Source organism: Cebus imitator, unplaced genomic scaffold (genome assembly GCF_001604975.1).
Source record: "Cebus imitator isolate Cc_AM_T3 unplaced genomic scaffold, Cebus_imitator-1.0 Scaffold699, whole genome shotgun sequence".
NCBI lineage: Eukaryota > Metazoa > Chordata > Mammalia > Primates > Cebidae > Cebus > Cebus imitator.
The window spans coordinates 32,231-44,960 of NW_016108014.1; the positions used below are offsets into that span (position 1 = coordinate 32,231).

The following is a 12,730-nucleotide window of genomic DNA, read 5'->3' on the forward strand; positions in this document are numbered from 1 at the left end:
TGGTCTCGATCTCTTGACCTCGTGATCCACCCGCCTCGGCCTCCCAAAGTGCTGGGATTACAGGTTTGAGCCACCGCGCCCGGCCTCTCTTTTGTTTATTTTTAAAAATTAACTTTCTCTTTTCTGTGGACACAAGGATGGGAAGAGATATGATGGAGAAGTTATTAGATCGATGCAAAAGTTATTGCAATTTTTGCTATTGCTTTCAACGGCGAAAACCACAATAACTTTTGCACCAACCTAATATTGAAGCAGTATTCCTGCCTGCAGTGTTTTTCTCAATGAGCTTGCATTTTCTCCACTCCTGCAGGCAATATGGTAGCAAAAATCGTGTCTCCCATTGTATCCGTGGTGGTGGTGACACTGCTGGGAGCAGCAGCCAGTTATTTCAAACTAAACAATAGGAGAAATTGTTTCAGGACCCATGGTAAGTTTTGCTCTAAACATTGTTTTCCTTGTTATTAAGCCTGATTTTTTTAAAAAATTACTTTCTGATGTCTGTCACTAGTAAGGTTATTTCTGGTTAAGTTCAATATACATAACTTGACAAATAATGTGGTTTTTAAAAATTTATTTTCAGTTTTTTTGAGATGGAGTTTCACTTTGTTGCCCAGGCTGGAGTGCAGTGGCACAATCTCAGCTCACTGCAACCTCCACGTTCCAGGTTCAAGAGATTCTCCTGCCTCAGCCTCCCAAAGAGCTGGGACTATAGGTGTGCGTCACCACGCCTGGCTAATTTTTGTATTTTTAGTAGAGAGGGGTTCCACCATGTTGGCCAGGCTCTTACTGAACTCCTGACCTCAAGTAATCTGCCCTCCCCGGCCTCCCAAAGTGCTGGGATTACGGGCATGAGCCACCGTGCCCGGCCTGCAATTGGGTTTCATGGTCATGTGTGAGCTGTACCTTCCTCTAAACCTTGTTACAATGACATTGGCACATTATCTGTCTCATGTAAAACAGGGGGAGAAAAAAAGGAAAGAAAAAGAACCAACAAAAAAAAAGTTTATAAGCATGACGGTTGATTTAACTAGACAAATATAGTTCCGTTTTGTTTTGTATTCAGTGAAACTTTCATCACAGGTGAGTCAGGAAATATCAGGAAAAATATCTGGGTTGAATATGAATGTTTTGCACAGACCCCACCCACAAAGAAAAATACAGAACACTAAATTATAAGCCTGTCTGTGGAATTCCGAAGCTGTGCTCAGACCATCGGGGAAAGAACGATCTGCTGTGGTTTCCTGATTCAATGTTGGCTCCACACTCCTGGGTCTGAAGAATCACTTCGGACTCGAGAGCAGAGAATACCATAAAGCAATCTCGGAAACAACAGTCAGAGGAGGTAGAGAGATGCGTTATAGCCAAAAGAGTGACTCAAATCTTTAACTGAGGGTCTCTGCAGGTTTGGTTTAAACCTTACGCCACCCACATCAGAATCTGTCTGGAGTTTGCCCAGGGCCCTGTAACTCATACCTTCTTTGTGTCCCGGAAGGAAACTAGAAAGGGAAGTTCATTCCTAAGATGTTTTCTTCAGAATGTGCATTTGGCTTCAAAAAATCCTAAAACCTTCCCATGCGCTCCCTCTGCTGGTGAATGGGCAGTATCAACCATTAGCTAATGAACCTCCGTTTGGAGTGAGCCTCCGTCTACATTACACCCTGTCCTGAAATTTTGAGAGTAAACTGAGTTTCTGAAAAACAGCCTTATTTCCCTGGCAACCTGAGAGCAGATTCTTGGGTTCAGTGACAACACTCTTTCACCTGACATGGCAGCCATCATTAACGAGACACCACATGTTAATTTCAGTAGCATCTGTGGCAGTGATTCCTAAGCCTTTGTTAATCAAGGGCTGAAATTGAGTGAGCAGAGAGAGGTACCCATCTCCACAAGCACAAAATGTCCCCACAGGGGCCAGGGTTCATCCACAAACTCAATAATCAAGACAAATATATTTTAGTGCAGTGTTTTAAAAGGAAAATCAAATCTTCAAACTACAGCCTGCAGGCCAGCTGTCTGTTAATGTAAATAAAGCTTTATTGGAACGGGGCCAGTTGAGTTTCTGAAACAGGTGTAGTTTTGAAAATGTGGACCATGCCTGCCCCATTTATCTGAGGTGGAAGCACGTTTTTGCTAAAGAGATGTAATGCCTTGAAGCTCTTTCATGCCTTTTGGCTACCTGGTAAGTATTTTGTCTGATTTCTCCGTTGTACGTCAATGTTACCTTTACCAAGTATTTCCAAGCACCAAGTTTAACTTCCCCTCGCTTAAAGTTCCTTAAAGAGATCAAAACGGAGGAGGATGCAGACAGAGTGAGATGAGGTTAGGGGAATCTCTTCAAGGTGAGCAGTGACTTTTATGTGGATCCGGGGCCTATGTCACCTCACTGGCTATAAAACCTTTATACTATGTAGGAAATATGTGTATGGCAGCACTATGTATGGGTTTGGTACCAAATGGGGCTTAGGGATCTGCAAACTTCACTCCAATGGTACCCAGCTGTCCATCTTTCCTTAGTTGAGTCATTAATTTTCTCTCTCCTAGAGGATGATGTGCATGGTATACTAACCATCTCCATGGTGATGTAGTGCAGTGCACAGCCTGCGGAACTGTATCCATGCTGAGGCCATACACTGAGGCCTGCACAGTTTCTAGAGAAAGGGTTGTAGTAATGGAGCTACATAGATGGCAGCAGATGTCTGTCACTTGATGTGGACTTTTAAGAGTCATACTTTGGACCGGGCGTGGTGTGTCATGCCTATAATCCCAGCGCTTTGGGAGGCCGAGGCGAGTGCATCATGAGGTCAAGAGATCGAGACCATCCTAGCCAACATGGTGAAAGCCCTTCTCTACTAAAAATACAAAAATTAGCTGGGCATGGTGGCGAGTGCCTGTAGTCCCAGCTACTCGGGAGGCTGAGGCAGGAGAATTGCTTGAACCCGGGAGGCGGAGGTTACAGTGAGCCGAGATCGCGCCATTGCACTCCAGCCTGGGTAACAAGAGCGAAACTCCGTCTCAAAAAAAAAAAAAAAAAAATCATACTTTGCTTTTATTTTGTAAAGTGGAGCAAATAACAATACCACTTCAGAAGTTATAAAGACCAGTGAGGCCATATTCAAAAAAAGAAGTTTCTACAAAGAGTAGTTTTAACCAAAAAGAAAGTTATGCAGTTCATTTAAGATCATCAAAATCCTTAACAAAACAATGTTTTGAAAACTAATATTTGTTTGCAGATACGATTTTAACAGTTTTAAAATACTTTTTATTTTTAATTTTTCCAGGTTTGCTAATGTATAGTTGAGAGATAAACATTGTATATATTTAAGATGTACAACTTCATTTCTGCATCATTTATTTCTGTTCTAATCTATTTCCTTCTGCTGAATCTAAAGCAAGTCTCATGTAGACAGCACATAGTTGGCTCTTGGTTTTCTTTTTTTAAAATAGATTTTTCATTGTTCTAGCTTTCTTAAGGTGTAATAGACAAACAGGGTATATATTTAAGATGTACAACTTCATATCTGCTTTTTTTTTTTTTTTTTTTGTTAGAATTTTTCTTTTTTTTTTTTTTTTTTTTTTTTTTTTTTTTTTTTTGAGATGGAGTCTCGCTCTGTTGCCCAGGCTGGAGTGCAGTGGCACGATCTCGGCTCACTGCAACCTCCGCCTCCCACGTTCAAGCAATTCTCTTGCCTCAGCCTTCTAAGTAGCTGGGATTACAGGCATGTGCCACCACACTCAGCTAATTTTTGTGTTTTTAGTAGAGACGGGGTTTCACCATCTTGGCCAGGCTGGTCTCAAACTCCTGACCTCATGATGTACCCACCACGGCCTCCCAAAGTGCTGGGATTACAGGCATGAGCTATGGTGCCTGGCCCATTTCTGCTTCATTTCTTTCTGTTCTAATCTACTTCCCTCTTCTAAATCTAGAGCACGTCTTCTGTAACAGCATATAGTTGGATCTTGGTTTTCTTTTTCTTTTTTTAATAGACTTTTTTGTCCCCACGATGACATTTGTTTCCAATCTTCCTTTCAGAACCAGAAAATGTCTGAAGATGTTAAGATCCCCTGATTACTTTGAGAAAAGCTCAACCAAAACAAGAACCCTGTTTATCACTGTTATAGAAATTTCCTTTTATTCTTGACACAATTTGATGAGCTAAAGTGTGTTTTCTTCTGTGTGAAGTATGTGAGCTGCCTCACTAAGAATTCCCAACTCATTGGATGTGATGTGGTTATAAAGATAAGTTAGGCAGCTAGACCCTGCATTGTAAAAAAAAAAAAAAATTGCTTTCTCTCTTGGTTTGTCATTCATTCACACAGAGAGACTGTGGCTCTCTGTTCTGAAAACTTCAGGTACTTCATGGTGCAGTAACACACACATGATTAACCATGGTGATGTGACAAAGCAGTAAGCAGTAGGGAGGGGATGTTATCAGCTTCTGGGAGGTGAAGAATACTGTTGAGGTTCCAAGGATGCTGGACCTATGCTGAATTCTTCAGTGATGTCAAAAATCATTGAGCATTCATTATTGCTAATGAAGTGGGTATGAATTATTTCTGATACCCACAAGCAAGGTTTGAACCTCCTTTCAGCTCTGATGTATCTGCACATAAAGCTATTATTACCTGAGAAAATAAGTCTGCATTTTGAAATGTTCAGTGCAAAACGACTTATGTTAAAACCATCTGGGGGAAATCCTGGGATAATTTTTCCCGGGAAATCATATAGTTTTGATGTGTTTTGGCACATAGGAGACAGAAATGGCGATTATCAGAAGTATTTTCAGTCTTTGAAATTCTGTAAGTACTAGTTCCTAAGGCAACAACATTGCTTTCCTTGCTTTAAACTTTTTCAATTCACCAGAGTAGGAAGTCTTAAATCCTTAGGCATTCAAGAAGTATGCTAGCTATTTGCTTCTCTTTTAGAAACACTTGTGGGCAGAGGGAAAAGGATGGCTTGATTAAACTAAGGTTAATGTTCATAACACATTCAGATTTTGCCCTAAATATCAGAACCAAAGATTAAGACATTCATGTACAGTCTGGAGTGTACATACAGGACCCATAAAAAATTTCCAGTGTTCATGCTTTGTGCTCATCATTATGAATTGGGGTCTTCAAAGAGAGAAGGTTGAAAGTGAAAACCACTTGAAAGAGCTCCCCAATTTGTGAAATACCTTCAACTAATAATTCACATTAGGTAACTCAGAGTTGTGTGTCTCAAATTGTGGATTCATGCGTAACTTGTGCAATTTGAAGATAGCCCATATTTCCTATTTCAGCATTCGCTCCTGCAACACTTTTTAATTCTTGTAGAAGTTCTCTTGTAGAAATGGTGACGTCTGATGCTTAGTTACTATTTTCTCTATAAGAATTTCAACATGAGCTTAATTAAATTCTTGTGAAAAAGTCTTTGTGTTTTTAGTTACATACACACACACATACCTACTTAAATGGAATCTAAACATTTTTAGCCTTTAATCCATTCCATTTTCTAAACTGTCATACACCATTTTTAATCATTTTAAATAAAGGTAAGAGAAAAAATACTGGATTTGATTGTTGCATAGTTTTTTCTATATTTCACAAATAAATTTTATGAAACAGCTGTAGAAGTGGCCCCAAAATTATGAACCTTCATAGCTGTGGATAATATGCAACAAATCTCTTAAAGCTCCAGATAGATTATGAACATATGAAATACACAGCATTACCTAATAATAAGATAAAACTCACCTGGGTGGCAAGGGTAATGTTCAACCCACTTAAAATGAAAATGTTTGAATAATGATTGCTTGGGGGAACCTCTCTTTGTGGGGTCATGAAGACCACCTTTAGGGTATTCTTTTCATGCTGAGAAGGTGATAATTGAACAGATGAGAAAAGCCTTAATAAAATGCCATGTCCTTGATTGTACAGTTGATCCTTGAACACAGGGCTGAACTGAATAGGTCCACCTATACGTGAATTTTCTTCTGGCTCTGCCATTGCTGAGGCAGCAGGACCAACCCTCAGTCTCCTCAGTGTGAAGACCACTTCCGCTTAGTAAATAATACATTCATTCAATTTATCGTCCTTATTACTTTCTTCATAACTTTTTATTTCCTAATTAGTCATGGCTTCTCTTCATTCCAGCACAAAGATATTTATCCATTTACCATAAGATGCAGTCAAGTCCCCACAAAGAGGAGGCAAGTGTGGCTTTTGAAACCGTTGAAAATCTACGTACAACTTTTGACTCTCCCAAAACTGTCAACTTATTATTAAAATAAAATAAGCTAGAGGAAAGAAAATGTTTTTAATGTTTTCTACACAGACTTAAAAATAGCAACTTTTTTTTTGCCCAAGTATAAACCATTATATGAAATTGTTCTAGTTGTAGGAAAGAGGAAAGTATGATTCTGCTGATTCACCTTTGACTACTGGAATTGGAATATGCAGTTACACACACACACACACACACACACACACACACACACACACACAGTACTGACACACTGATATGAGTTGAATTATGTCCCCTCAGATTCATATGTTGAAGTCCTAACCCCTGACATCTCAGAATGTGGCTTTATTGAAAATAAGGCTGTTGCAGAAGTAATTACTTTATTGAAATGAGATCATACTGGAGTAAGGTGGGTCCCTAATCCCATATGCCTGATGTCTTTATAAGAACGTGGGATTTGGATACAGGTAGTCACATAAGGAGAATGCTGTGGGAAGATTGGAGTGATGTTACCACAAGCCAAAGAACTACCCAAAGCAAGCAGTGGACCCTGGAACAGATCCTTTCCTAGAGCCTTCAGAGGGAACATAGCCCTGCAGACACCCTGGCTTTGGACTTCCGGCGCCAGAACTGTGCAAGAATAAACAAATGTCCATTGTTCAGGCCACTCGGTTTGCAATACGTTGCTATAGCAGCCCCAGGGAATGAATACATACATTAACACATGATGTGTACATGTTTTTATTTTTCCTCTAATTAAAAAAAATGATGGGGAAATTCATTTAGCTTGCCTATAGAAGTAGTAGGCAAGATTAGTCAGGGTTAAATTTTGGACTCTGAGACTCAATTTATAGATTCACATCCTCGTTTCTCAATTTCTAGCTGTGCTGACTTACACAAGTTATACAACCTCTCTTGGCTATGGCCATCCCATTTGGGAGAAAAACAAGGAAGGTTATCCTAAGAGGGTCTTCCTCTCCAAGCTGTGTTGAGGATATAAGACTTATTGTGTGAAGGTTGGGTGTAGTGGCTCATGCCTGTAATCCCAGCACTTTGGGAGGCCAAGGTGGGTGGATCACCTGAGGTCAAGGGTTTGAGACCAGCCTGGCCAACATGGTGAAATCCCATCTCTATCAAAAATACAAAAAATTAAACAGGCATGATGGTGCACCACTGTAATTCCAGCTACTTGGTAGGCTGGGGCACAAAAATCACTTGAACACAAGAGGTCAAGGTTGCAGTAAGTGGAGATCACACCACTGCACTCCAGCCTGGCTGACAGAGTGAGACTCTGTCTCAAAGAAAAAACAAACAAACAAACAAAAGACCAAACATCTCATGTTCTCACTTATAAGTGGGAGCTGAACAATGAGAACACATGGACACAGGGAAGGGAACAACACACACTGGGATCTGTGGGGGGATTGGATGGGGAGAGAGAGCATCAGAAAAAATAGCTAATGCATGCTGGGCTTAATACCTAGGTGGTGGGTTGATAGATGCAGCAAACCACCATGGCACACGTCTACCTATGTAACAACCTGCACATCCTGCACATGTACCCTGGAACTTAAAAATAAAAATAAAAATAAAAATATAAGAATTAGTTCGGAAGTCAAGACCATAAAGTCAAGACTGCTCAACCTAACTAAAAACACAGAGTCCTAGAGAATGCACATGTTGTCCACCCAAATCCCTTCTATCTGTCTTAATAGTTTCAATAGTGCTATATTTCTGGTGTATGGAGCTGTGGGCATAGTTCCCCAGCTGAACTACATTTCCCAGCATCTCTTGTGGATAAGTGAAGTCACGTGACTGCACTCTGGCAAATGGTGGGTCACCTCTATTTCTGAAGCTGAAAGATACTTTCATTATTTCACAAAAAGTTGTCTTCTAGCATGAGGAACACCATGGTGAGTCAGTCTTGCATTTGGGTAGAAATTGCTGTCATGACTCAGTAGATCTAATGGAGTAATCTTTTCCCTGTGTTTCTTGAATGCAAAAAAAAAAAAAAAATCTGAGGAATAATTTAAATTAAAATTTTTCTTAGGATTCCAGTTATCCAGAGAATTCCTGGGACTCCTGTGAGAACCTTTGCACATCCCCCCATCCTTGCTTTACTTGAACACCAAGAACATAAAGATACTTTTTGAAAATTTAATTTCCCCCTCAATTTTTTTTTCTGTTACATACATTTTCTTAAGTTAACCAAGTCCCCAAGTTTTCTCATTAAGTCTTCAAACAACAAAAGCTTTGTCCTCTTAGAATAATTGCTAAGAATAATAGATCTTTCCAATATTTTTTGCTGGACGAATTTTTGCTTGAATTCCATAGGCATTCAGTTCCCTGAATGCATAGATGATCTTTTGAGTTGCTTGGGAAAGATTCTCCTCCTTCTTTCCAGGATAAATTTACCTTAAATATTTGCTTATCTTTCACCATATTGATGGGAGGAGTATAATTTACTAAGAGTTTATGTTTCTGCAGACATTTTCCAATTTGACTTTCAAGTTGTGTGTGTGTTTTCTGACTTGTTCATTTTGGAGACTTTTCATATAATCTGTATGTGCAACTGCTATTTTATCCACTTTCAGATAATTATATGTAGATTTGGTTGCTTTTTCTTCCAGAGACTTTAAAGACTCATTTATCTTAACACATAAATCAGTTTCATCAACATTCCTTCTGATTTCTAGCAAGTCTCCACCTTCTAATGCTTTTAGCTTTCATGGCAAGAGCTCACCATCCACATCATCTCCAAGAATGTCAGCCTTATCTCTGTCTTCAGCAAGTGTTTTCTAACATTGTTTGTGTGTGTTCATTAAATTCACTCAGTCTTTCTTTGCATCCATTGGCTTCCTGGGAAATAAAGTTTATGCAGCTATGAAAATTGAAATTTTCATTCACACCATCTTTTATTGCCATCTTAAGTGAGACTCTTAAATCTCATAGGTATTCCCATTTTACTCATTGACGTATGTCATGTTGAAGTGTATTGTGACGGGGCCAGTGGATTTCAAATACCATCAAACTTTTTCCTTTCGAGTATTTTGAAACAATAACATTTCTCTTCATGTGTGCACAGATATGGTCCTGTTCATTTCAACAGTTCTTCTTTAGGATTCAAATTCTAAAACCATCTGTAGCAAACCATGTAATTCTTTCACCAAAAGCAAATTCTTGCTGTGAATTCATCAATGTTTTCGGTACATGCTATTTTCATATAGCCATCAATTTTTTTTCAATTAAGTTCATTTAGATGGTCAGAAATGTCAGATAATCAAGTCATTTGAAGGTAATATAACTCACCTTCAAAAATTAGTGGCTTGGGTATAGTTTTCCAAAAAATTAGGCTGGGCGTAGTTGATCACACCTGTAATCTCACCACTTTGGGATTGCTTGAGCCTAGGAGTTCAAGACCAGCCTGGGCGACATACTGAGACCCTATCTCTAATAAAGATTAAATAATTATCTGGGTTTCGTGGTGCACGCCTGTAGTCCCAGCTACGTGGGAGGATCACTTGAACTCAGGAATTCAAGATCATAGTGAGCTATGATTGCATCACTGCACTCCAGCTTGGGCAACAGTGAGACTGTTAGAAGGAAGGAAGAAAGGAAGGAAGGAAGGAAGGAAGGAAGGAAGGAAGGAAGGAAGGAAGGAAGGAAGGAAGGAGGGAAAGAGGGAAGGAGGGAAGGAGGGNAAGGAAGGAAGGAAGGAAGGAAGGAAGGAAGGAGGGAAAGAGGGAAGGAGGGAAGGAGGGAAGGAGGGAAGGAGGGAAGGAAGGAAGGAAGGAAGGAAGGAAGGAAGGAAGGAAGGAAGAAAAAGAAATTAGATTCTTTTTGCCCATAAACTTGTGATGAGACACCAGATTTGGAAAGCTGCCTTACTTTGGTAGAAATAGCAGATGGCAAGATTCTGATATTATTTTCTGCTATGACGTTCAAAACAGTCAGAAGTGAGCAGCTTTTATATTTTTCTGAAATTTACCATTCTGACATCAGACTCAGACCTAGAGGAGATTTTTTAATGCCATCTGACAGATCTAAAACACATTGTCTAAGAGTACCGTGCAAAAGTGTCAGCTGTCCTGTCTGCTTGGCTTCATTGATCCAAACCACAGGGTTGAGAGTTTTCCTTCAAATGGATAAAGTGAGGGATTCTGCAATTACATGAGGCATTTGAGTCAAGGTGACACTTGCTTCTTGACTTCACAGATGTCACATGTTGCCTTTGAGGACTTGCTAAAGAGTTCGGACTTTTCCGACTGTATGTTTTCTGTGCAGAAGTCATGTTTTGTGGTGAGGACCATGGATTTTATCTCATTTCGTAACATTTCTATGCAAATGAGACCTACAGAGAAAAAAATTATTGGGATGCACAAATCCAAATGGAATTAGGCTCATTAGTTTAGCCAAGGAGAACACTTCTGTTATCTTGTGATTCTAATGACATTCAAGCTTTAATCAGAAAATTTTTCGTATAAAGGGAAATATATATATAATGCAAATGTATATGTGTTTGTGTGTGTGTGTGTCTCCTGTAAAAATAAAAACAATATATATTAAGGAGGCCTTATAGCTTTGGGCCTTATAGCCTCAGAAATTTTATTTTTTTCAATATATTATTCTTAGGTCTGTAGTATGAAAGTTCTTTTAAAATAAGCTGTATAACAATTTCACAAAATAATCAAAATACAAAAGAGGGAGTGTTGGATATTAATTGCCACTAAATTTAATAATTAAAATACTAAAAATTTTACAAAGGGGTGACCACACTATAATTCATATATCCCCAAAGAGCTCTTAAAAATTAGATTTTTCAGACCGGGTGCAGGGGCTCATGTCTGTAATCCCAGCACTTTGGGAGGCCAAGATAGGTGGATCACTTGAAGCCAGAGGTTGGAGACCAGCCTGGGCAACAGAGCAAGACCCCATCTCTACAATTTTTTTTTTTTAATTAGCTGGATGCACTAGTGTGTGCCTGTAGTCCTAGCTACTTGGGAGGTTGAGGCAGGAAGATCACTTGGGCCCAGAAAGTTCAAGGCTGCAGTGAGCTATGATTGTGCCACTGCACTCCAGCCTGAGGAACAGAGGGAGACCTTGTCTCTGAAAATGAAAAAAAAAAATCGATATTTTGAGCATTACAAATGCCTACAATCTTTTAAAAATTGATTACTTTAATTAAATCCTTCTCCATTTAATCTGATTTTAGAAGTTATCCTTTTACATGTGCAAAATAAAGAATAATTTATTATTTCACCCAAAAATGATAAATCAATCTATCAAAATAGAGTGATTTAGAAAGCTAATGAAATAAATGATGTTCTAATTAGGAAGGCCTACTGCCAGTAAGAGTAACAGAGAATAACTATACCATTGGATTATTCTTTTTATTTTACTAGGAAAATAAGAGAAAAATATGCTTTTAAAATAATTTATTTTAATTTTATTTTATTTTATTTTATTTATTTATTTTGAGATGGAGTCCTACACTGTTGCTCAGGCTGGAGTGCAGTGGCACGATTTCAGCTCACTGCAACCTCTGCCTCCTGGGTTCAAGCAATTCTCCTGCCTCAGCCTTTTAAGTAACTAGGATTCCAGGCATGCACCATCATGCCTGGCTAATTTTTTTATTTTTAGTAGAGACAGGGTTTCACCCACCATATTGACTAGGCTGGTCTTGAGCTCCTGACCTCATTTGATCTGCCCGCCTCGGCCTCCCAAAGTGCTGGGATTACAGGTACGAGCCACCTTGCCCAGTTTTTAAAAATAATTTAAATACTTTACACATGTACACATAAAAATGGATGTTGGCTGGGTGTGGTGGCTCATGCCTGTAATCTCAGCACCTTGGGAGGCTGAGGTGGATCGATCACTTGAGCCTTGGAGTTTGGGACCAAGCTGAGCAACATATCAAGAGTTAAATAATTAGCCGGGCTTGGTAGTACACACCTGTAATCCTAGCACTTGGGAGGCTGAAGCAGGAGAATCGCTTGAGCCTGGGAGGTTGAAGCAGCAGTGAGCTCAGATTGCATCACTGCACTGAAGCTCAGATAACAGAGCAAGACCCCGTCAAAAAAAAGATGTCAGCGATAATGAGTTGTTTACAAAGATAGAATTAGAGCTCCAGCCATGACTGGGGAGGTATAGTGTATTATCACCCCTACATGTGCCCGTCAGGAACTGGTGCTTAAAAGCCAAAACAGTAATTGCAGAATTTGAGAGCTGTACAAAGAGAATCTCTCAAATGGTGCTCAGTTCTGGTTCAGTCACGGTCAGTTTGTGCATAGCTATAAAACTAGCTTATCACGGTAAAAACTGTGTAGCCATCACTATCTTATAGCATGCAGTTTCTCAGCAGGGCCATGCGACACCCAGCAACATTTCTGAATTGAACATTCAAAAAAGTTACTATTGGCTGCAACATTTTTTTCATTTAACATAAAAGTTAGTCTTGGGGCTGTCATTCAATGACTTTGCTGCTTCCTTCAGAATTACAAAGGCTTC

General features: G+C 39.4%; 1 protein-coding gene across 1 annotated transcript in view; it reads left to right on the forward strand.

Moving 5' to 3' along the window:
• The window catches only part of XG (Xg glycoprotein (Xg blood group)), a 32,234-nt gene extending 27,283 nt beyond the window's left edge, over positions 1-4,951 (forward strand). Inside the window, exons 6-7 of the mRNA XM_037734978.1 lie at positions 311-427; positions 4,031-4,951. Of these exons, the coding sequence (XP_037590906.1) occupies positions 311-427; positions 4,031-4,047 (134 nt within the window). The 3' untranslated portion in view covers positions 4,048-4,951. The remainder of the gene's footprint in view (positions 1-310; positions 428-4,030) is intronic.
• The last annotated feature ends 7,779 nt before the right edge of the window (positions 4,952-12,730 follow it).